The sequence below is a fragment of the Mobula birostris genome, chromosome 5, assembly GCF_030028105.1.
Source record: "Mobula birostris isolate sMobBir1 chromosome 5, sMobBir1.hap1, whole genome shotgun sequence".
In the NCBI taxonomy this organism is placed as follows: domain Eukaryota; kingdom Metazoa; phylum Chordata; class Chondrichthyes; order Myliobatiformes; family Myliobatidae; genus Mobula; species Mobula birostris.
Window position 1 is genome coordinate 172873533 of NC_092374.1, and position 26199 is coordinate 172899731.

Here is a 26199-nt window from a genome sequence, read left to right on the forward strand (position 1 = left end):
TATATTAATGACTTGGATGAGGGAAGTAAATGTAGCATCTCCAAGTTTGCGGATGACACGAAGCTGGGCGGCAGTGTTAGCTGTGAGGAGGATGCTAAGAGGATGCAGGGTGACTTGGATAGGTTGGGTGAGTGGGCAAATTCATGGCAGATGCAATTTAATGTGGATAAATGTGAAGTTATCCACTTTGGTGGCAAAAATAGGAAAACAGATTATTATCTGAATGGTGGCCGATTAGGAAAAGGGGAGGTGAAACGAGACCTGGGTGTCATTATACACCAGTCATTGAAAGTGGGCATGCAGGTACAGCAGGCGGTGAAAAAGGCGAATGGTATGCTAGCATTTATAGCGAGAGGATTTGAGTACAGGAGCAGGGAGGTACTACTGCAGTTGTACAAGGCCTTGGTGAGACCACACCTGGAGTATTGTGTGCAGTTTTGGTCCCCTAATCTGAGGAAAGACATCCTTGCCATAGAGGGAGTACAGAGAAGGTTCACCAGATTGATTCCTGGGATGGCAGGACTTTCATATGAAGAAAGACTGGATGAACTGGGCTTGTACTCATTGGAATTTAGAAGATTGAGGGGGGATCTGATTGAAACGTATAAGATCCTAAAGGGATTGGACAGGCTAGATGCAGGAAGATTGTTCCCGATGTTGGGGAAGTCCAGAACGAGGGGTCACAGTTTGAGGATAGAGGGGAAGCCTTTTAGGACCGAGATTAGGAAAACCTTCTTCACACAGAGAGTGGTGAATCTGTGGAATTCTCTGCCACAGGAAACAGTTGAGGCCAGTTCATTGGCTATATTTAAGAGGGAGTTAGATATGGCCCTTGTGGCTACGGGGGTCAGGGGGTATGGAGGGAAGGCTGGGGCAGTGTTCTGAGTTGGATGATCAGCCATGATCATAATAAATGGCGGTGCAGGCTTGAAGGGCCGAATGGCCTACTCCTGCACCTATTTTCTATGTTTCTATGTTTCTATATATATAACAGTGGGAAAACATATTTCTGTTCGGTAACTGTGGGATTGGCAGATGTTTCTGTTCAGTAACTGTGGGAATACAGATATCTGAGTTGGGTCATAGTGTGAATACAGATGTTGTGCTGCAGTAACAGATGTTGTTATCACTTCCAGGTGATGTGGGAGACACGATGAGCATAAGCGGACTGCCTGGGTACAAGGGTGAAACAGGGTCACCAGGGGTCAAAGGTAAGCAGCCCAATGCCTGGAGAAGTGCACACCAGCAGAGCGACTGGCCCGGCCCACGTACTGACACTCTGCTCTGTTACAGGCAAATCCGGACAGGCAGGTCCCCAAGGGGAAGCCGGGAAAAGCGGAGAGACCGGCATCGAGGGAATGAAGGGGGTGTATGGTGATGCTGGCTTCCAAGGAAGACAGGGTACGTGTCCTGCTGAAGCGGCTGAGGCCACTGGGTCACCCAGTGATACACGCTCCACTGGGTCACCCAGTCCTCTGTCAGTACAAAATGAGCAGTAACTTGCTGCCAGGGCTGTGACCTCTGACTGGGGAGTGACCCTCAGTCCTGGAGTAAACATCTCCACAGATACTGTTTAACCACCATGATGTGCAGAGCTACTGCCTGCCACTGGCCCCTCCGGGCTCTCTCTACATGAAGGCCTCTCCATAGAGTGAAGCTGCTGTTGGCAAGGTCTGGAGAGCTGTTCTCTCAGGAACGGTAAATGCTTCCCACTGTGGCACCAGGTTAAAGATCAGTCCCCTCTCTGACCCCTGGGCCACCTCCCCACTCGCAGTGCTGGCCAAGCCGGTTGTACCATTGAGCTGTCCCCGTGGGCTGACGGGGGTGGCGAGGGAACTCAGGTGGATGCGGACAGTGATGGGGGAACGTGACACTGCATCAGTACTGCTCTCGACACTCCATTCCGGTCGCTCCTCCGTAATCCCCAGAAGCCGGCGCTGACGTATGCTCTCTGATCCACAGGCTCTCCCGGATCTCCGGGCTCACCGGGTGGCCCAGGGTGGCAGGGTCCGAAAGGATCATCCGGCCCTCCAGGATTTCCGGGGTTCCCAGGATTCCGAGGCACCAAAGGTACAAGTGACGGCGCGTGGCGGTGACTGACAGATCCTTTGCCTTTGACAGGATGACGGGAATCCAGACATCAGCGCGCTGAGGAGATAACCGTTGGGTGGTGTTCATGGGCTGCTCTCCCCGGGGTGGATACCCAGAAATCAGGGACCAGGGACCAGGGCCCGGGTGAATTCTGTGGAGCTCTGCACCTGGTCTGGAGCCTCCTTTGGAAGAGCCGTTTCTGGCTGGGAGGGCGGGGGCCACCGAACGGGCAATGTGTAACTGGGGAGCACTGGGCCTCAGCCCTCACTCAGACCAACGGTAGTGAAAACAAGCCTGGCAGGTAAATCCAGCAGCACCTCCGCTGCCTCCTCTGGAGAAAAGGCTCATAGGCACACCGGGCAAAAGGAATAGGAAGAGTCCAATTTTCCTGTCATGCCTGCTCCACTCTTCAAAACTCATTCATTTATCTATCTATCTATCTATTTACTTATTTATTGGTTGGTTTGTTTATTTATTTAGGGATACAGTGCAGAACAGGCCCTTCTGACCCAATAGGCCGCACCACCCAGTGAGCCACCCATGTAACCCTAGCCGAATCACAGGACAATTTATAATGACCAATTAACCTGCTCACTGGTACGTCTTTGGACTGTGGGAGGAAACCGGAGCACCCGGAAGAAACCTGCGGGGACAATGTGTAAACTCCTTCGGGTTGGCGCTGGATTCCATAACGCCCCGAGCTGTGGTAGTGTTGTGTTAACCCTGACACTGCAATGGAGACTCCTTCAGCACCCCTTCCCTGCACTAACCCAGGTCCCCTCAATAAGTCCCTTGATCCCTGCCTAGAGTATAGCTGATTTGATCTGATACAAAATGGTGCAATTCACTGTTTTGACAAAGAAAGCTAATCTTTAAATTGGTCATTTCTCTCTAGGAGAGAGAATCCCAAAGATTTACAGCTTTACGGCCGGATAAATTTCCTCTCCTGATTGCCAAACCCTTATTTTGAAACGGTGAATCCTCCCGCCCCATGACATCCGGTCAGCACGGGCCGAGAGGCCGAAGGGTTTGTTTCCGCACTGTGTGACTCCACTGGGACTCTGAGCCGTGAACTTCACCGAGGTTTCTGCCCCTCCGGTGAGAGTCGGGACTCCGCGGTAAAGTGTTAACCCGTTTCATTTTGAATTTGCCAACAGGTTTCAGGGGCTCTGACGGTTTGCCGGGTTTAGACGGGTTAAAGGGATCGAAAGGCTTCGTGGGGTCTCCAGGTACGGCAAGTGTTTTGGTGAATCGTTTTTCCATCAGCAGGGCCGTGGATGAATGTGCACTTCAGCCAAAAATCTCCCCTGTTATTGCCAGCCATCTGTCCAGTCACTCAGTGACCCAGGCTGGAGTACCGTCAACGAAGGAGGACCACAGAAGGCCATTCAGCCCATAGTTCCTGTGCTGGCTTGGGGAAAGTTTCCTCTTAGCTCCCTACCCTGCATTTGCATCAAAGATGCAGAGCTACCCCCAATGCTGTGTGAAGACATTTGCCTCCTCTCCTGCCCACCCCTGTCACTTCATGTCCTGTAGTTCACCCCTCCCCACCCCAAGCCCCAGGAACTTGCTCTTTATTCACCCCATCAGAACCCTTTCTGACTTTGAGCTTTACATGGGACACAGAGACACAGAGACACAGAGCATTATGTTACAGAAATTCCAGACACATTCCGGCACCTGTATAAGGCTACTCCACAATCACTCTAACCCTTACCTCCTACACAGCCATAAAGACATCCATTAGTCTTGCGAGACCATGGATCTGCGCCTGGAAAGTCTTCACTCTCCAGGGCGCAGGCCTGGGCAAGGTTGTATGGAAGACCAGCAGTTGCCCATGCTGCAAGACTCCCCTCTCCTCGACACCAATAGTGTCCAAGGGAAGGGCATTAGGACCCATACAGCTTGGCACCAGTGTCGTCGCAGAGCAATGTGTGATTAAGTGCCTTGCTCAAGGACACAACAGATGTTGCCTCGGCTGGGGCTCGAACTCACGACCTTCAGGTTGCTAGTCCAATGCCTTAACCACTTGACCACATGCCCACACCAACAGAGCCATAATCCTCCACTTTCCTGATATCCACCTACCTACCTAAGAGCCTATTGTATCAGCTGCTACACCCCCTGTCATGTCCCAGACACCCCCCACTCTCTGTGTTAAAAAAATCCCCGCTGGCATCTCCCCTGGATTTTCCAACACTCACAAACTGGTGTGCTCTCGTATTGGCCATTGGCGTCCCTCCTCAGCCCACCGGTCACCTCGGGCTCCTGTCTCAATGACCCTACCCACTGTCCATCTCCCCCTCTCAGTCCTGATGCAGGCTTTTGACTCAGAACGCCACCCATTCCTTTCCTCCCTCAGATGCTGCTCAGCTTGTTGAGTTCCTCCAGCAGGTTGTTTGTTTAAGGTGCTGGAAAAGGTTGTTTGTTTCTCCTAATTATGAATGCCACCATTAAATCTCCTCTTCTGTGGCGACTAGCCCCAGCGTCCTCACAGCATTGAGTTCCCTCATCCCTGGACTTCTCCAGCAACCTCCGCCCATACCCTCTCCTGACTCGTGAAAACTGAAAACTCGGTTTTCCTTCCAACTGCTCATCAGTGTCCGGAAATCTGAGTGTTTCCCTCCTCTGCTGCCAATGATGACATTAGTGTCTATTGTCACATGGAGGGACATAGAAAGGGAGTTACAGAGGCACGAGAGAGGAGCTTGCCCAGGTGGATTGCAGGAGGAGACTGGCAGGGACAACGGCAAAACAAATGGCTGAAGTTTCTGGGAATAGTTCACAAGGTGCAGGATAGATCTGTCCCACGGAAGAAGAAGTTTTCGAATGGCAGGGGTAGGCAACCCTGGCTGACAAGGGAAATTAAGGACTGCATAAAAGCCAAGGGAAGGGCATTTAATATAGCAAAAATGGTTGGGAAGATGGGTGATTGGGAAGTTTTTAAGATCCATCAAAAAGCAACTTAAGGGAAAAGATGAAAAATGAGGGAAGATTAGCCAATAATATAAAGCAGTTATATAAAGAATAAAGGGGAGGTGAGAGTTGATATTGGACCACCGGAAAATGATGCTGGTGAGGTAGTAATGAGGGACAAAGAAATGGCGGATGAACTTAATAAGTACTTCATCAGTCTTCATTGTGGAAGACAATAGCAGTGTGCCAGAGATCCGTGAGTGTCAGGGAGCAGGAGTGAGTGTCATTGCTATTACAAAGGAGAAAGTGCTGGGCAAACTGAACGGTCTTAAGGTGGATAGGTCACCTTGTCAGATGGACCACATCCCAGAGTCCTGAGAGAGGTCGCTGAAGAGATAATGGATGCATTGGTCATGATCTTTCAAGAATCACTTGATTCTGGCATCGTCCCAGAGGAATAGAAAATTGCAAATGTCAATCCACTCTTTAAAAAGGGAGGAAAGCAGAAGAAAGGAAATTAAAGGTCAGTTCGCCTAACCTCAGTGGTTGGGAAAGTGTTGGAGTCCATTATTAAGGATGAGGTTTTGGGGTACTTGGAGACTAATGATAAAATAAGTCAAAGTCAGCATGGTTTCTGTCAAGGGAAATTTTGCCTGACAAATCTGTTAGAGTTCTTCAAGGAAGTAACAAGCAGGGTGGACAAAGGAGAGACAGTGGATGTCACTTACTTGGATTTTCAGAAGGCGTTTGATAAGGTGCCACACATGAGATTGCTTAACAAGATAAAATCCTGTGGCGTTACAGAAAAGATACTGGCATGGATAGAGGAGTGGTTGACAGGCAGGGGCAGTGAGTGGGAGTAAAAGGGGCCTTTTCTGGTTGGCTGCCAGTTACTAGTGGTGTTCCTCAGGGGTCAGTAATGGGACCACTACTTTTCACATTGTTTGTCAATGATTTAGATAATAGAACTGATGGCTTTGTGGCAAGGTTTGCGGATGATATGAAGATAGATTGAGGGGTAGGTAGTGTTGAGGAAGCAATGTGATTACAGCAGGACTTAGACAAATTAGAAGAATGAGCAAAAAAGAGGCAGATGGAACACAGTGTTGGAAAATGTCTAATAATGCATTTTGGTAAAAGGAACAATAGTGCAGACCATTATCTAAATGGGGAGGAGGTTCAAACATCAGAGGGGCAGAGGGACTTAGGAGTCCTTGTGCCAGACTCCCAGAAGATTAATTTACAGGTTGAGTTTGTGGTAAAGATTAAAATGTAATTTTGGCATTAATTTCAAGAGGATGAGAATATAAAGGCAAGGAGATAATGCTGATGTTTATAAAAGACACTGGTCAGGCCGCACTTGGAATATTATCAACAGTTTTGGGCCCCGTATCTCAGAAAGGATGTGTTGTCATTGGGGAGAGTCCAGAGGGGTTTCATGAGGATAATCCCGGGGTTAACATATGAGGAGTGTTTGGCAGCTTTGGGCCTGTACTCACTGGAATTTAGAAGAATATTGGGGGATCACACTGAAACCTACCGAATGTTGAAAGGACCAGATAGGGTGGATGTGGAGGGGATGTTTCCTGTGGTGGGGGTGTCCAGAACTCGAGGGCACAGCCTCAAAATTGAGGGGTGACCCTTTAGAACAGAGGTAAGGAGGATTTTTTTTTAGCCAAAGAGTAGTGAATCTGTGGAATGCTCTGCCACAGACTGCGGTGGAGACCAAGACCGTGGGTATGTTTAAAGTGAAAACTGATAGTTTCCTGATCGCTCAGGGCATCAAAGAATATGGCGAGAAGGCCGGTCTATGGAGTTGAGTGGGATCCGGGATCAGCCATGATGGAATGGCGGAGCAGACTCAATGGGCTGAATGGCCTAATCCTGCTCCTATGTCTCATGGTCTTATGCACTGATGTACAGTGGGAAAACTTGTCTTGCGTACTGTTCATACAGATCGAATCACTACACAGTGCACTGAGGTATACAAGGTAAAATGAAAACAGAATGCAGAATAAAGAGTTACAGCTACAGAGAAAGGGCAGTGCATAGGGACAATAAGGTGTAAGGTCATAACAAGATGGATTGTGATGTGAAGAGTCCATTTTATCATACTGGGGACCATGCAATAGTCCTATAGCAGTGGGGAGGAAGCTGGCCTCGAGCCAGGTGGTCTGTGCTTTCAGACCCACCCCCGCTCTGTTTCCCTGAGTTAATGAAGAGGAGGGGAGCGTTGTTGCGGAGAGTTGGGATGATCTGGGAGGTGGAAGCAGGGTTGATTAGAGAGGAGGGGAGTGGGAATGATTGGAGAGAGCACAGTCTCAGCAGGCCGAAGGGCCTCCCTTTGCGCTGATCAGCAGTGGACGAGGAATGGTGGATTGAGAGGGTTCTTACCGAGAGGAAGGAGTAACCGATCACACGGGGATGGGGATGTTCTGACTCTCACATGTACTGAGCTGGAGGAAAAGCTTGTCTTGCATGCTGATCACACAGAGGAATTCATTCCACAGTGCACTGCGGTAAGAACAAGGTAAAACAATAACAGTATGCAGGTAGACAATAGTTGCAGGGTCATAAATTAGACTTTTAAGCGAAGAGTCCATTTTATTGCCCTAGGGGACCAGTTAGTAGTCTTTTAACAGTGGGGTAGAAGCTGTCCTCGAGCCTGGTGGTCCATGCTTTTGGTGTTTTGTATCTTCTACCTGATGGACAGGGGAGATGGGAGAATGTCCAACACAGTTGGGGTCTTTGATTATGCTGGCAACGAGAAGTACAGACCGAGTCTGTGGAAGGGTTGGTGGGCTGGTGTCTGTGACGTGCTGAGCTCTTCACCCTTGAGGAATAACGATTAACACTGGCAGCTGACATGCTCTGATTGGTTTAAGACTCCGTCATATGCAGTGTGGGCACATGGCCAAGTGGTTAAGGCATTCGTCTAGTGATCTGAAGGTCGCTAGTTCGAGCCTCAGCTGTGGCAGCGTGTTTGTGTCCTTGAACAAGGCACTTAACCACACATTGCTCTAGTGTCTGTGCGAGGAGGGTGCCCCACACAGACTTCCAATCTGCGCCTTGTAAGGCATGAAGATGCCTGACACAGGCCTCTCAAGCTCTGAGTCGATGTTCCATATGCAGTGGTGAAGAGGCTGTCAGTCCTCCGCCGGCCAATCACCAGGAGCTAGCATCACATGTGGGGCTGAGTGGCCTCTTCCTGTGCTTAGTGGCTGCGCTGCGGTTGCCTCCTGTAAGGAGGAGGTAATGAGAATGTCTGAGTTGGCCACGTATCGTCATGAAATGCAAGAGGCCACTTTGGTGTGGGCTCAGGAAGGTGAGGTGGCCAAGCTGCCGGGGAACCTTCTAAAGACAGGATGCACCACTCCTGTTCCTAACATCTCAGCCAAAGTGGGCTCCTCCAGCAAGACTGCTGTCTCAGAGCAGAATGAGGTAAATGTTGCACCACTGTGTCTGCACGGGGCAGGCAGGGTTAACTGCCCACACGCGAACGTGACCTTGCTGCTCTTGCCCACAGGTGTGAGCGGGAAAGGAGTGGAAGGCCTTTCTGGAGAAGCGGGTAAAAAGGGAGAGAGAGGAGAACCGAACACACAGCTGGGGGATCCTGGTCACCCCGGATCGCCTGGACCCAGGGGCGACATTGGTAACTAGCATTGTCCACATCTGACACCTCCACACTCCCACCCCCCCCATCCACCCTTCACCCTCCCAACCCTACCCTTGCACCATTCTCATGTTTGATTGGTATAACCAGACACCAGTGTGCTGCCACTTGTCATACTCATCTGTTTGGTTGCCTTAGGTCACCAAGGTCCTGTTGGCTCACCCGGACCTCCAGGGCCACCTGGACCCCTATTCCCTTCTGACAAGCCAGGAGCACCAGGAGACCCAGGACCGAAGGGGTTGGATGGAGCGCCAGGTAAGGACCTTTTCTGGGTTCCATGCTGTTGGTTTCCAGGGAGACCACATCTGGTCCGAGCTCTCACTGAGTGACAGAGGTTGGTCAGGGGAAAGTGTAACACAGCTAGGCAACATAAGGTACAAATTCCAGCCTGGTCTGCTGTTGTCCAGCTTTCTTTCTTTGTGATTGGTCAGAGATCCGTCCATTATTGGTTTGCGATCTGACTGACCATCTGTGATTGGTCAAAGAGCTGTATGTCTGACTGTGATTGGTCAGAAAGCTGTATGTCCGACTGTGATTAGTCAGAGAGCTGTATGTCTGACTGTGATTGGTCAAAGATCTTCCTGACTGATTGTGATTGCTCGGAGGTCTGACTGGTCAACAGTGGTTGTTCAGAGCTCTGACTGACTGAGTGACCTTTGAGTGGCTGAGACCTAGAATGACTGTGATATGTCAGGGTTTTTACTCTGTTACTGTCTTGGCCATTGGTTTTAGGGTGATTGGGTATGCCAGAAACCTTTGAAATGACTGACTGATGGTCAAGCATTGACCATGACATTGGAAGTTGCCTGCAGTCATATACATTCCTGGTCACCAGTGTAGAGGTGTCCAGCTGAGGCTTGTTTCCATCTCCAGAGTTAGACAGATCCAGAGTGGGGCTGGGGGAGATGTGGGTCGGTGAGATCTCTAACTGTTTTGTGCATTTTCACAGGTTATCCTGGCCTACAGGGCTCACCAGGAAGAGCGGGCTTCCCTGGGATCAAGGGTGAGAGGGGAGACCAAGGAAAAGAAGGATTTTCTGGACCACATGGATCCAGGGGTGAGGCGGGGAAGCTTGGTCTTCCCGGAATCAATGGCATTCCCGGCAAGAAAGGTAGGTGCTCTCCTAACAGCACAGGGGTTAGGAGTGCTCAGCAGGCTGAGTCCCAGACCACTTCCCTAGCCAGGCCTACACCCATCGAGCCATCAACTTCCTCCTTGGACTCACTCGGTGCCCAAGCCCCTGAGGAGGGACTTCCAGCAGTTGTCTGATTGGAAGCAGTTCTTCCCAACTTGGTCCAAGTCTCTGTGCCATATCCCAGGTCCTGGTTCCGGGGCATTTGTCCAGCTTTAATCCTCCGATTGGTCCGTAAGGGAACGTACAGTAAACAGTTTCTGAAAGAGCAGGGAGTGAAATCGGCTGTGAGTCGATGAGCTGGTCAGAGGGGTCGATAGGAGACACTATCTCATCCAGGACCAGGAGACAGCTGCGCAAGTTGAGGAGTTTATACAGTCGCCCCCGGAGGACAGCAAATACACAGCATTCAAAGCCCCGCTCATAAGAACTTCCGGACTCTCACGGCGCGAGCGAGCTGCCCGCTTGCTGCACCTGGATGGTTTGGGAGACAGGCCGCCGTCGGCATTAATGAACAAGATGCTGGCCCTGGCTGAAGGACACAAACCCTGCCTCATGTTTGAGCAGGCATTCCTAGAGCAACTGCCCGAGGGCATATGCCTGCTGCTGTCCGACACAGATTTCAGCGACCCCCAGGAGGTGGCGGCCCGAGCAAATGTGCTGTGGAATGCCAGGAAGGAGAGAGGGGCATCCGTCGCACAGATCACCAAGCCGCGTGCCCAACGGCAGACCAGACCAGGCCCAGCAGCAGAGCCTACAAAACCCGACGACGGGAGTGAGGAGCCCAACAAACAATCGTGCTTCTACTACCAGTGGTGGGGCACAGAGGCCTGCCGCTGTAGACCACCCTGCAAATTCCCGGGAAACACCAGGGCCAGCTGCCGCTGATGGCTGGCCATCAGGACAGCCTCCTATATGTCTGGGACAAGCAGTTGGGACGCCGCTTTTTGGTCGACACCGGAGCAGAGATCAGCGTTTTACCTCCAACAAGTTACGACACCCGCAACAGAGAACCGGGACCCACTCTGAGGGCCGCAAATGGCAGCACAATACGGACCTACGGCACCCGCACGGTGCGGCTACAGTTCAGCTCCAGCCGGTTCACGTGGGACCTCACAGTGGCCGCTGTGGCCCAACCACTCCTGGGGGCAGATTTTCTACGAGCCCACAGACTGCTGGTCGACCTGCAAGGGAAGCAATTAGTCCACGCCAAGACTTTTCAAATGTTCTCCCTAGGTGAAGCCAAGTTGCCAGCCCCACACCTGGACTCCATCATGCTGTCCGACGATGAATTCACCAGGGTCCTGGTGGATTTCCCATCAGTACTGACACCGCAGTTCACGGCAGCCATGCCCAGACACGGAGTACAGCACCACATCCCGACCCAGGGACTACCCCTCCACGCCCGTGCTCGAAGGCTCCCCCTGGACAAGCTCCAACTGGCGAAGGAGGAGTTCAAGAAGATGGAGGAATTGGGGATCATACGATGGTCCGACAGTCCTTGGGCCTCCCCCCTGCACATGGTGCCCAAGGCAACGGGGGGCTGGAGACCATGAGGTGACTACCGCAGACTGAACAAGGCTACAACGCCAGACCGCTACCCTGTGCCGCACATGCAAGACTTTGCAGCAAACCTACATGGCGCAAGGATCTTTTCCAAGGTAGACCTCGTCCGGGGATACCATCAAATCCCGGTACATCCGGACGACATCCCCAAAACAACACTCATCACCCCGTTTGGCCTTTTCGAATTCCTCTGAACACCGTTTGGCCTAAAGAATGCCTCACAGATGTCCCAGCAGCTAACTGACGTGGTGGGATGCGACCTGGACTTTGCATTCATCTATTTGGACGACATCCTCATAGCCAGCAGTAGTCGGCAGGAGCATCTGTCCCACCTCCGCCAGCTCTACTCCCGTCTGAGCGAATTCGGCCTTACAATCATCCAGCCAAATGCCAGTTCGGACTCGACACCATCGACTTCCTGGGCCACAGGATTACTAAAGACGGGGCAACCCCTCTGCCTGCCAAGGTAGACGTGGTCCGCCACTTCCCCCGACCCAACACAACCAAAGGCCTGCAGGAATTCCTGGGTATGGTGAATTTCTACCACTGTTTCCTCCCCTCAGCAGCCCGAACCATGCGCCCCCTGTTCACTCTGATGTTGGGTAAGGGCAAGGACATTACCTGGGATGAAGAGGCCGCGGCCACTTTCATTAAAACCAAAGAAGCCTTGGCAAACGCCACGATGCTAGTGCACTCCAGAACGGATGTTCCTACTGCCCTCACGGTGGACGCATCCAACACAGCGGTCGGTGGAGTGCTGGAACAACTCATCGAGGGTCACTGGCAACCCCAGGCGTTCTTCAGCAAACACCTACGACCACCTGAACTCAAATACAGTGCTTTTGACCGGGAGCTATTGGCACTATACCTGGTAATCCGGCATTTCAGGTACTTCTTAGAAGGTAGGCCCTTCACCGCGTTCACAGACCACAAACCACTTACCTTTGTGTTCACTAAGGTGTCCGACCCCTGGTCGTCCCACCAGCAGCAACATCTGTCCTACATCTCCGAGTACACGACGGACATCCAGCATGCCTCTGGAAAGGACAGCGTCGTGGCGGACGCACTATCCAGACCTACCATACAGGCCCTGTCCCAGGGGGTGGTCTATGCAGCGCTGGCAGAGGCACAGCAGGCAGACGCTGAGATTCCCAGTTACAGGACTGCAGTCTCCGGTTTGCAGCTCCAAGACCTCCCCGTAGGCCCAGGTGAGAGGACCCTACTGTGTGACGTAGCTACCGGCCAACCCCGCCCCGTCTTCCAGCAGCCTGGCGCCGGCGGGTTTTCGAATCCATTCACAACTTAGCGCACCCCTCCATCAGGACAACCGTCCAGCTGGTCGCCAACAGGTTCGTGTGGCATGGGCTTCGTGAACAGGTCGGTGAATGGGCCAAAACGTGCATGCAGTGCCAAACGGCCAAGGTGCAGCGGCACACCAAGGCTCCGCCGCAGCAGTTCGAACCCACCTGCCGGAGGCTCGACCACATCCATGTGGATATCGTGGGGCCCCTGCCAGTGTCGCGAGGAGCGCGGTACCTCCTAACTATGATAGGCCGGTTCACCAGATGGCCAGAGGCAGTCCCGCTCACCGACACCACCTCCGAATCCTGCGCCCGAGCACTGATCACAACCTGGGTAGCACACTTCAGGGTACCGGCCCACATTACCTCCGACAGGGGCGCCCAGTTCACCTCCAGCCTGTGGTCAGCTATGGCCAAACTTTTAGGGACATGGTTACACCACACAACTGCCTACCACCCACAGTCGAACGGACAAGTGGAGTGCTTCCACCGTCACCTGAAATCGGCTCTCATGGCCCGCCTGGAGGGGCCTAACTGGGTGGACGAACTTCCCTGGGCCCTGCTCGGAATCCGCACGGCGCCCAAGGAGGATCTGCACACTTCGTTGGCCGAGTTGGTGTACGGCGCACCCCTGGTTGTCCCAGGAGAGTTCATACCAGCCCCAAGGGGGCAAGAGGAAGAACCCACAGCAGTCCTGGACAGACTGCGTGAGAGGCTCGGTAACCTGGCCCCCATACCCACCTCACAGCACGGACAGAGCCCGACCTGCGTACCCAAAGACCTGCAGAACTGTGAGTTTCTTTTTGTACGACGGGGCGGACACCGGGCACCGCTACAGCGGCCCTATGAGGGGCCGCTTAAGGTGATCAGGAACAACGGGTCCACGTTCGTGCTGGACATTGGGGGGAGAGAGGAGGTTTTCATGGTGGACCGACTCAAACCGGCCCATGTGGACTTGGTGCAGCTGGTCCGGGCTCAGGCACTGCGGCACAGGGGCAGACCTCCCAAACAGAGGCCGATCCAGACTGTGGACATTGGGGGATATATCGCTGGTTCTGGGGGTGGGGGGGGTGGTTATGTGGCGACCCACTTTCCAGTGCACACGAACCGGCTCACGAAACAGTGCGCGCCGGCAGAGAGGCCGGACCCAGAAAGGGCGCCGGCCCATCTTCACCAGCAGGGGGATTATCCCGCGCGCGGAAAGGGTCTGGGAATAGGCATTCCCTACAGCAGTCCCACCCAGGGAGGGCGGGAACGGGAAGGCTTTAAAGGAGGCCGCGAAGTTTGAATAAATCTCTATTGTCGCAACTCCAACTCACCGACTACGTGTCGTTATTCTAGCGCTGTGTGTAGCAGACTGCGACAGTGTTCTCATTTGTTCTGTATTTCATTTAAATACATAATTTGTTACTCAGTTTGTCTTTTTATATCGTTTTAACTACTTCCATGACACTTTGACTAATTAAGGTAGCTTAAATGGGTGAAAATGTACTGGTCCTAATGTGTCCTAATTAACCAGAATCCACTGTATATTTCTTATTGTAATTTATAGTATTCTTATGTATATCACTGTACTGTTGCTTCAGAACAATAAATTTCACAATATATGTCAGTGATTGTGATTCTGATCATTTCCCTGTTATCAACAGGAGAAAAGGGTAACCAGGGGATGATGGGATTCCCTGGGGCGAAGGGTCTGCCTGGAGATCGCGGAGCTCCTGGTGCGAAGGGATTTTTTGGGCTGCCAGGTGAGTGAAGCGGCTTCTCCCCCTGCTCCCCTCCCCCCAGGTACACCCCTGGGTGCTGCTTTCCACCAGCTCTGTCCGTGTTCCTGGCACTGAAAGAGCACAGGGATCGGCGTGGTTCTGTGATACAACCCAGGCAGGTCGCTGATCATGCCTGGTAGGGAGCAAGAACGTGAGCACTAGATGAGCTGTCCTCCCTCTCTCACCAGCAGTTCGACATCTACTACCCCACTCCCACCCCCGAAGCAGGAACCAGCTCACTGCCCCAGAGAGAAAGTCCTCACCCTCTGAGATGGCAATATGGGCACAATATTCTGAGGGAAGTGTTGGGGAAAAGCGCAAGTTAGCTTCTCACCAAACAACCAACAAGCAACAGCTGAAACAGTTGTGTACCAAGGCCATTAACTCATCAGATCTGTACCAGGGTCTTTAACTGATCAGATCTGTACCAGGGTCTTTAACTGATCAGATTTGTACCAGGGTCACTAACAGACCAGTCCTGTATCAGGATCATTAATTGACCAGTCCTGTATCAGGATCATTAACTGACCAGTCCTGTATAGGGGTCATTAACAGACCAGTCCTCTATCGGGGTCATTAACAGACCAGTCCTGTATCAGGATCACTAACTGACCAGTCCTCTATCAGGATCATTAACTGACCAGTCCTGTATCAGGATCATTAATTGACCAGTCCTGTATAGGGGTCATTAACTGACCAGTCCTCTATCGGGGTCATTAACAGACCAGTCCTCTATCAGGATCACTAACAGACCAGTCCTGTATCAGGATCATTAACTGACCAGTCCTCTATCAGGATCACTAACTGACCAGTCCTGTATAGGGGTCATTAACAGACCAGTCCTGTATCAGGATCATTAACTGACCAGTCCTGTATAGGGGTCATTAACTGACCAGTCCTGTATCAGGATCACTAACTGACCAGTCCTGTATAGGGGTCATTAACAGACCAGTCCTGTATCAGGATCATTAACTGACCAGTCCTGTATAGGGGTCATTAACTGACCAGTCCTGTACCAAGGCCATTAAGTGTCCCATTTTGTACCAAGGCCATTACCTGAACATTTCTGTACAAGCATCATTACCTGACCGGATCTGTACCAAGGCCATTAATAATTCTGAACCAGGGTCATTTACTGGCCAGATCCCTCCCCTTGGGGCTGAATGGCCTCATTTACTTGAAACAATGAAAATAAGAGGAGGCCACTCGGTGCTCCAGGCATGCTGCACCATCAGAGAGGGTTATGCACAATCCCTGTCCCACCATCTCCCCACATCCCTCGCTCCCTTTGGGGTTGATGAACACCTCTACCAGCTCCTTGAATCCAATTACTGGTGTGATTTACACCGGCTTTTGTGCCAGAGAGTTCCACAGGTTTATCGCACTCTGGCTGAAAACATTCCACCTGCTATGTGCTCCACGTTCTCTGTATCCTGAGGCTGAGAGCTCAGGTTCCAGACCCTGCACACCAGCCCCACCTCCCCGCAAGCCCCCCGGAGTATCCGAGACCCCATCCCGTACACACTACAGGAGTTCCTCCCACAGTATTAGAGCCAAGGTAGTTTGACCTGTCAACATTGGTTAGTCTCCCAGGACGTGTCCTCCATGCATGCTACTCCAGCCCTGACGACCACTGCTGAGTCGGGTTTTTGTCGTACCCTTCACCTGGCACCCATAGGTGGTGGGCCAACTTCCATTAATGGGCCAGATGGTGACCCAACAGGACGAGGATGGAAGAGGTGAGGGGAGGAGTGGTGGGGAACAGGGTGGGAGATGGTTTTCCTGCTACCAGTGATGGTGGAGAAATGGGGAATGGAGTTTAATCTGAGCAGATGTCAGAGTTTGAATTTTGGGAGGTCTTCTTCTTCTTCTATTTCCAGCTGTTTAGATGCATCTAGGCATATTACAGCCCTCCGCAGGATGTATAATTAATTATAGAACTTCAAGGAACTCAAATTCTCGAATACAACCTCGTCTCACGTGTAAACTGAATAACAGACTCTTCAATCAGGTGTTGATTCTCTTGATGGCCAAACAAAGATTTAATAGAAAACCAAAATAAATTTAAGCCAGATAGCCTCTTGAACAACATGCTTCTTTCAATCTTGTATCAATTACAGCTCAGCAAAACATGCTGGACTGTCTCTGGACTACCACAGTCACATAATCCAGTGGGATGTTTTCCTATTATCTTTAAATAATAGTTTAACCCACAATGCCACAACTTAAAAGGTAACAGTCTGAGACCTTTTTAACTAGTGGGTGACTAGAAAAATAATGCCTGCCCCTTAATTCATTTTTCCAATCCTCCTGCCACTTCTTCTCTATACCTTTTTTAATTCTACTTTTCAATTCTGCTCTGCCTAGGGGAACTCTAATTTCTACTTGCCTGCTCTGTAAGGAAGACTTTGCAATGCCATCTACAGTTTCATTTCCCTCCACCCCAGCATGCCCAGGTATCCATGAAAATCTAACTGCACAACCCATCTTCCCTACTCTAAACAACACTAAGAGAATCTCAATAACTATGTCAGGATGAGCTTTTGATTTACTCCCTTTTATAGCCTCTAAGGTAGCAGCAGAATCCAAACAGATGATAACCCTACGTGGTCGAGACTCTTCTATCCACCACAAGGCCCAGAGGATTGCTAATAATTCTGTTGCAAAGACAGAAACACCATCTGAAACCCAGTGACCAATCTTAACTCCAATTTGAGACACATACATCCCAAATCCTGCCCTGGGTCCACTGAACCATCAGTAAAAATCTTCAGATAAGATCTCCATTAATTATTTAAATATTCATTTGTGATCAATGCTGTTGAAATTGCTCTACTTCCTTGAAGCTGAAAAAGGAGGAATAGGTCTACTTCTGGTTCTGGAAAGAGCCAAAAGGGGATGGGTGGCAAGCAAATTTGGTCAACTATGTCTTCCTCAGTCAGTTTCAATTTCACAGACCAGTTATTAACCAAATCTAAACATGGATATCTTTTAATTTTACTTTGGCACTCCAACTTTCCCTGCAAAAGACATTTCAATGGACAGCTGTGACTGAAGCCATTTAGTTTTGCCCAATACTGCAGGCCCAACTGAACTCGTCTTAAATGTAGAGACGCTTCTCCCATCTCCACACATAATGCCGGGACTGATGTTGTTCTAAAAGCTCCACAACAGAGTCTAAGTGCTTTGGACTGCACAGTGTCTAGTTTTCCAAGCACTGTCATAACAGCGGAACCATAAGCAATACAACCATAATCTATAACTGATCTAATCATAGCTAGATATATTAAGTACATAGTTTCCTGCCCTGCTCTCCAGTCGCATCCAGCAATACTTCTCATAACATTTAAAACTTTCTCACACTTTCCAATTGTTTTATCTATATGAACCCTCCAAGTAAGTCTTTCATCAAACCAGACACCTAAAAACTTGAATACCTTGACTCTTACTAGTGGAGAATCATATAGACACAATTCACAATCAGGAATCTTTCTTCTAAAGCCAAAAATCATATATTTGGACTTAGAAGCAGAAATCCTGAAACCCCATTTATTTGCCCAGTTTTCAACTGATCTTAAAGCCTTTTAGATAGATAGATAGATAGATATACTTTATTGATCCCGAGGGAAATTGGGTTTCGTTACAGCCGCACCAAGAATAGAGCATAATATGCCTTAATATATACTTGATGTTTCTTCCTCTTTTCCAGATTGCACCATCGTCTGCAAACAATGATTTGCTAAATCCTGTCCCTACCTGATCAAAGATATAATTTATCATGACATTAAAAAGAACTGGACTAATGACACTTCCTTGAGGGGTACCATTACCTATTTTAATTGACTTGGAGCTTGTTCCGCCTATTCTTACTTGAATTGTCCTTTCCTTAAGGAAATCTTTTATCCAATTAAACATTCTACCTCTAATTCCCGCATCATAGAGTTTAATTAATAAGTCATCCCTCCATAGTGAGTCATATGCTCTTTCAATATCTAGAAATACACTTACCATTACTTCTCTATTTTGAAATGCTTTTTAATATCATGATCTAAAAGGGCAACAGATTCCATTGTTGATCTTACAGTTCTAAAACCATTTTGATAGGCAGCAAAATGTCCCTTACTTTCCAAAAAATAAACAAGTCTGTTGGTGACCATTCGTTCCATAGTTTTACAAAGCACTGACGTTAAAGCTATAGGACGGTATGAACTAGGACTAGACGCGTCCTTACCTGGCTTTAAAACTGGAACTACCACCGCATGCTTCCATTCTACTGGTAATTTTCCTTCTTTCCACACTGAATTAAACAATGCTAGAATTTCTATTAGTAAGAGTCATCTAAATGCTTAAGCAATTCATAACACAGTCCATCCCTACCAGGAGAAGTGTTTGAACCGGATTGGACAGCTTCCTGCAATTCCTGAAGGGAGCAAAACAAATTTATGGTGCTATTATCATCCAAACTCCTGTCCAGTTTCCAACTTTCCTTTAACATAATTTCCTTTCTCAAATCACCTAACTATCCAGAACTGTGTAACGCTTGGAACACCTCTACATACATATCAGCCTTTTCTTTATTGGTTACAGCTTTAATATCTCCTTCCAGCACAGCTGGGATAGATGGTTTCCTATATATCCCTGACATTCTGTGAGTGATCGTCCATAGGTGCTTTATAGGTGTCTCGGGGCTCAGGGTTCCACAAAATCTTCTCCAACTATCCCTCTTTGCATTTTTAATTACTCTCCTTGCTACTGCTCTTTCCTTTTTATACCCCATAACATTATCTAACACTGGGTACTCTCTTAATTTCCTGTAAGCTCTATTTCTGTTTCTTACAGCTATATCAATTTTTATTCCACCACGGAACTAATGCTCGAGCCTTAAGTACATTCCATAGTGGAATAGTCAACTGAGCAACTTTATGAATTATAGATTCATTCCAATCGTCTATGGAGCCCTCGCTATCAATCTCTTCTATTATATCCACAGCTTTCTCCTGGTACTCATCCCAATGGGCCAAAGAAAAATTATACCTAGCAGACCTCTCCTCAACTTCTACTATCAAATTTCTACCAAATCGACATAATATAGGATAGTGATCACTTCCTAGTGTGTATCTGTCCATAACATCCCATGCCCCAACCCTGGCTAAGTTTGAGGAAGTGATAGATAAGTCTAAGTGACTACAAGTATTCTTTACAATATTAATTCTTGTAGTCCTTCTGTCATTTAGCTGTACCATGTTGTATTTATCTACAAGCTCCTCTATTACCACTCCATTACCATCTTTATTTTCACTACCCCATATAGGATTATGACATTGAAATCTCCAACCCAGATTACTGGGGATCTTACTGATTCATAATTTCATCCAAATCTGATAACATCATATTACCTGGATTATAAAAGTTAATCAAAGTTATTTGACTACGAGAGCTCCAAACCTCCACAGCCACAATTTCAAGGTTAGATTTAAAATCAAGTCTTCTAAACTGGAGTCCTGTTTTTATGAAAGCAATACTCACAACACGCTGGAGGAACTCAGCAGGTCGGGCAGCATCCGTGGAAGCTATGTGTCGATGTTTCGGGCTGGAACCCTTCGTCAGCACTGAAGAGGGAAGGGGCAGAGGCCCTATAAAGAAGGTGGGGGGAGGGCGGGAAGGAGAAGGCTGGTAGGTTCCAGGTGAAAAACCAGTAAGGGGAAAGATAAAGGGGTGGGGGAAGGGAGGCAGGGAGGTGATAGGCAGGAAAGGTGAAGAAGGAATAGGGGAAAACACAATGGGTAGTAGAAGGAGGTGGGACCAAGAGGGAGGTGATAGGCAGGAGGGGGTGGGGGGGGGGGGAGAGTGACATAGGGATAGGGGAAAGGAGTGGGAGGGAATTACCGGAAGTTGGAGAATTCTATGTTCATACCAAGGGGCTGGCAACTACCTAGATGGTATATGAGGTGTTGCTCCTCCAACCTGAGTTTAGCCTCATCATGGCAGTAGAGGAGGCCATGTATGGACATATCTGAACAGGAGTGGGAAGCAGAGTTGAAGTGGGTGGTTACTGGGAGATCCTGTCTGTCTTGGCGGACGGAGTGGAGGTGCTCGACGGAGCGGTCCCCCAATCTGCATTGGGTTTCACCGATGTAGAGGAGGCCGCACCAGGAGCACCGGATGCAATAGATGACCCCAACAGACTCACAAGTGAAGTGTTGCCTCACCTGGAAGTACTGTTTGGGGCCCTGAATGGTGCCAAGAGAGGAGGTGTAGGGACAGGTGTAGCACTTGCGCTTACAGGGATAAGTGTCAGGTGGGAGATCAGTGGGGAGGGACGTGTGGATCAGGGAGCCGCGGAGGGACTGACCCCTGCGGAAAGCGGAGAAGGAAAGATGTGCTTAGTGGTGGGGTCCTGTTGAAGGTGGCGGAAGTTGCGGAGGATAATGTGCTGGATCCGGAGGCTGGTGGGGTGGTAGGTGAGGACAAGGGGAACTCTGTCCCTGTTGTGGTGACGGGAGGATGGGATGAGGGCTGAAGTGCGGGAAATGGAGGAGATGCGGGTGAGGGCATCATTGATGACGGCAGAAGGGAAACCATGATCTTAAAGAAAGAGGACATTTGAGATGTCCTGGAACGGAAAACCTCATCCTTGGAGCAGATGCGGCGGAGACGGAGGAACTGGGAATAGGGAATGGCATTTTTGCATGTGGCGGGGTGGGAAGAGATATAGTTGAGGTAGTTATGAGAGTCAGTGGGCTTGTAGAAGATGTCAGTGGACAGTCTGTCTCCAGAAATGGAGACCGAGAGAACGAGAAAGGGGAGAGAAGTGTCCGAGATAGACCAAGTGAATTTGAGGGCTGGGTGGAAGTTAGAAGTAAAGTCAATGAAATTGACGAGCTCAGCATGGGTGTAGGAAGCAGCACCAATGTAGTCGTCACTGTCCCGAAGGAAAAGTTGGGGAGCAGTACCAGAATAGGTTTGGAGCACAGACTGTTCCACAGTACCAGAATAAATTATGGCTTCCTCTACTGCCATGATGAGGCTAAACTCAGGTTGGAGGAGCAACACCTCATATACCATCTAGGTAGTCTCCAGCCCCTTGGTATGAACATAGAATTCTCCAACTTCCGGTAATTCCCTCCCCCTCCCTTCCTCTATCCCTATTTCACTCTGCCCCCTCCCCCAGCTGCCTATCACCTCCCTCATGGTTCTGCCTCCTTCTACTACCCTGTGTTTTCCCCTATTCCTTCTTCACCTTTCCCACCTATCACCTCCCTGCTTTCCCTTCCCCACCCCTTTATCTTTCCCCTTACTGGTTTTTCACCTGGAACCTACCAGCCTTCTCCTTCCCACCCTCCCCCCATCGTCTTTATAGGGCCTCCGCCCCTTCCCCCTACAGTCCTGATGAAGGGTTCCGGCCCAAAACGTTGACTCATCGTCTCCACGGATGCTGCCCGCCCTGCTGAGTTCCTCCAGTGTGTTGTGAGTGTTGCTTTGACCCCAGCATCTGCAGATTACTTTCTGTTTTTATGAAAGTTCGGAGGTTGGGAAGTCAGATGTAAGTATACAGTAAATGGACGGAGTTTCAACAGTACTCATATTCAGATAGATCGTGGCTCATAGCTCTCTGAAAGTGGCCACACAAGTAGATAGCAACACACATCAAAGTTGCTGGTGAACGCAGCAGGCCAAGCAGCACAAGTAGATAAGCTGGTTTAGAAGGTGAATGGATGTTTACTTTAATCAGTCGGGTGTTGTGTATGAAACTCCGCTGATTTCCTTAGCTGTGTAGGTCCAGGGAATACACATTCTGGTCCCACCAAACCCACAAGACGGAGACAGCTCTCCCATCGAATTTGTGTGGATGCTGTGTAATTTGCTGCCCTGTTACAACTCAGTGCCAAGAAATAACAGACAGGACACTGTGTACCACTAAAGGAATTATATTTATGAATCGTAACTGAAGGGTTAGTAAAGAAAATAAAGAAAAAAACAAAAAGGGGCCATCATAATTGAACAGTCAAACGTGCACAAGTTGGAGCTCAGCTCTTCTCAAAATTCATATTCACTGATCCTCACTCAATCTCGGTACTTGGCTCCATCAAATCACGGACCCCTGCCGGGTTGAATCCTATGAACAGTTCTCTCCAGCGTCTTCTCTCTTCATCTCCCTCTGAACAAAGGACCGCAGCTCACATTCCGAAGCACCCGTTATCTCTCCCCATAACCCAAACACTGCTTCTACAGAAAGACCATTACATTAACAGTGAAGCCTTTCCCAGGGCGTTACACGTATAAGACTCAGGAAGTCACAATGCGGCTGCGTAAATCAACACTTGGGCTACACTTGGGGTGTTGCGCACGTTCCTGGTCACCCCATTACCGGGAGAAAGAGGAGGTTTTGGGAAGGGTAAAGAAGGCCAATGGTGTGGATTGTGCAGAAGGTTGTTGTAGGTTGCAACAGGATACAGAGCTGGACTGAGAAGGAGCAGGTGGAGAAGTGTGAAGTGATACACTTTGGAAGGTCACACTTGAAGGAAGAGCACAATGTTAATGGTGGGATTCATAGCGGTGTGGAGGAGCAGAGGGACCTTGGGGCCCATGTCTGCAGATCCCTCAAAGTTGCCATGCAAGTTGATGGGGTGGTTAAGATGGCAAATGGGGTTCACTAGTGGTGAGATTGAGTTCAAGAACCACAAGGTAATGTTGCAGCTCTATAAAATTCTGGTTAGGTTGTAGAGTATTGTGTTCAGTTCTGGATACCTCATTATAGGAAGGGATGTTAGAGAGGGTGCAGAGGAGATTTACCAGATGCTGCCTGGATTAGAGAGCGTATATTATGAGGAACGGTTGAGTGAGCGAGGGCTTTTCTCTTTGGAGTGAAGGAAGTGAGAGGAGGCCTGATAGAGGTGTATAAGATGATAAGAGAGGCATAAACAGAGTGGACAGTTAGAGACTTTTTCCCAGGGCAGCAATGGGAAAGCATAATTTTAAGGTGTTTGGAGAAAAGCTTAGTGGGAATGTCAAAGACAGGTTTTTTAACACAGAGAGTGGTGGGTGTGGGGAACGCATTGCTAAGGGGAATGGTAGAGGCAGATACATTAAGAACATTTAGATATGTATATGGTTGTAAGAAAAATGAGGGCTATGTGGGAGGGAGGTTTTAATTGATCTTAAAGTAGGTTAAAAGGTTGGGACAACATCATTGTTTGAAGAGTTTTGCTGGGATGCTGCCCCAGATTAGAGAGTATCGGCTATAAGGAGAGGTTGGGCAAAATTGAGTTATTTCCTCTGGAGTGCCAGATGTTGAGGGAAGAGGGAAGACCTGATAGAAATATCTAAAATTACGAAAGACAGATAGAGGCAGAATCTTTCCTCCAGAGTAGAAGTGTCCAGAGTAGAAGTGTCAAATACTGAGGGGCTTAAGTTTAAGTGGGGGGAGCTCAAAGGAGATGTGTGGTATCTGGAATACTGCCTGGGGTGGAGGGGGAGGCAGAAACAGGTGGTGTTTAAGAGGATGTTCGATAAGCTCGTGAAATGGCAGAGAATGGAGGGACAGGTCCATGTGCTGACAGGCGGAATTAGTTTAATTTGATGTCATGGGTGGCACAGAGCTGGTGGAGGAGTGGACTGGACCCTGTTTCATGTTGTAACACTCTCCCCACTCTGATTGGGCTGTAGGTCTGTTGTAGCTCACTGTCTGCTCTGATTGGGCTGCAGGTCCATTGTAACTCTCTGCTCTGATTGGGCTGTAGGTTTGTTGTAACTCACTCTCTGCTCTGATTGGGCTGTATGTCTGTTGTAACTCACTCTCTGCTCTGATTGGGCTGTATGTTTGTTGTAACTCACTCTCTGCTCTGATTGGACTGTATGTCAGTTATAATTCATTCTCTGCTCTGATTGGGCTGTATGTTTGTTGTAACTCACTCTCTGCTCTGATTGGGCTGTAGGTTTGAAGGGATCACCTGGTCCTCAGGGCCCAGAACCTGATTGGCAGTATATCGATGCACCCAGAGGTTCTATTGGGCTGCCTGGGAGAGCTGGACAACATGGACTTCCTGGAGACCCTGGTCCAAAAGGACCTCATGGTGATCGAGGTGAGTCTGTAAATTTTTTTCCCTGGAGGTCCAAAGACATGCAGCACATGAATGTTGGAAAAATGGGCTTGGTGGGTTACTCAGCCCTATCCATTAGCTAGTTCCCTCACCCACCAAAATGTTCCCAAGGACTGACCAAAGGGAGATGTTTCTGCTCTCAGTTCCTCTAACAATCCCTTCTGTTCCCCCCAAGAACCCCAACCCCCATCATAGAATCACCTCACACCTTCCTGAGCCTCTGCTGGTATCTGCCGCCTTCTCCTAGGACAGCTCACACTGCCCATGGACTGCCAGAGACTCAGCCTCCTTACACCTCCCAGCAAATCTCTCTGTGCACAGTGCGGCCTTGGACAAGCTACGTCCCGCTCTTCTCACCCAATCACATTGACTGGGGGACAACTCACCACACCCATTGGAATCACACCCAAGTGACTAGCGGATGGTCGTTATCGAATTGCAGCCTGTGGGAAAGTGGCCACAGAAGTGACCACAGCTGTGGTGGAGCTCGTTGGCTGTGACACACTGGGTCAGCCCAAGGTGCTGCGGAAATGCAAGGCTGTCCTAGACATTGTGTGGATTCTGGACCCGTTGAGATGGGAGGGAAGGGTTAGTTTTGTCCTGACTCCCTAAACATTCCTGACCGGAGATTCTGTCTCGCACAGGTCCCAGGGGTCCGAAGGGCCATCAGGGATTTCCAGGCCCCAGCAACCTGCCCGGTACACCGGGCTTGCCAGGAGAATCAGGAGCGATGGGACAACAGGGTCCTCAGGGACTCGAAGGTACGGAGCCTCGGAGAACGGGTCTGTGAGTGAGAGGTCACCTCTTCCCATTCCACAACCATCAACTCGCTCCACTCCAGAACCCCTCATCTGAAGCCAGCATCTTCACTTTGCAAACACAGGGTTGGGCTCCCATGTAAATGCACAACAATGTGTGTCTGTCAGGCAGTGTGTGTGCGTGATTTGAGTGTAAAAGACTGTGTGTTTGTGAGAGAGAGAGAGAGACTCTGAGTGTGTGTGTGTACGCGCAAGATTGAGTGTGAGAGACTTTGTGTGTGGAAGAAATAGTGTACGTGAGTGTGTGTGACTCTGTATGCATGTGTCCCTAGTATGTGAGACAGTGTGAGTGTGTGAGTGTATTTGTTACTGTGTGTGTAAGAGTATGTTTGTGTCAGTGTGTGAGAGAGACTCTGTATGAGCCTGTGTGTGTGTGAGAGAGTGAGAGACTGTATGAGTGTGTGTGTGAGAGAGAGACTGTATGAGTGTGTGTGTATGTTTGTGTCAGCGTGTGAGAGAGACTGTATGAGTGTGTGTGTGTGAGAGAGAGTGAGAGACTCTATGAGTGAGTGTGTGTGTGAGAGTATGTTTGTGTCAGTGTGTGAGAGAGACTGTATGAGTGTGTGTGTGTGAGAGAGTGAGAGACTCTGTATGAGTGTGTGAGAGAGAGACTGTATGAGTGTGTGTGTGAAAGTATTTTTGTGTCAGTGTGTGAGAGAGACTCTGTATGAGTGAGTGTGTGTGTGAGAGAGAGTGAGGGACTCTGTATGAGTGTGTGTGTGTGAGAGAGAGACTATGTATGTGTGTGAGAGAGAGACTGTATGTATGTGTGTGTGAGAGAGACTGTGTATGTGTGTGAGAGAGAGTGAGAGACTGTATGAGTGTGTGTGTGAGAG

At 49.5% G+C, this 26199-nt stretch overlaps 1 protein-coding gene across 2 annotated transcripts in view; it reads left to right on the top strand.

Annotated features, from left to right (window-relative positions):
• The window catches only part of LOC140198044 (uncharacterized), a 176829-nt gene that overhangs the window by 142239 nt on the left and 8391 nt on the right, over positions 1-26199 (top strand). For both annotated transcript variants that reach the window (XM_072258884.1, XM_072258885.1), the window contains exons 36-45: positions 1137-1211; positions 1294-1401; positions 1963-2070; positions 3249-3320; positions 8534-8659; positions 8819-8935; positions 9630-9791; positions 14329-14427; positions 24381-24527; positions 25190-25306. In XM_072258884.1, the coding sequence (XP_072114985.1) occupies positions 1137-1211; positions 1294-1401; positions 1963-2070; positions 3249-3320; positions 8534-8659; positions 8819-8935; positions 9630-9791; positions 14329-14427; positions 24381-24527; positions 25190-25306 (1131 nt within the window). The remainder of the gene's footprint in view (positions 1-1136; positions 1212-1293; positions 1402-1962; positions 2071-3248; positions 3321-8533; positions 8660-8818; positions 8936-9629; positions 9792-14328; positions 14428-24380; positions 24528-25189; positions 25307-26199) is intronic.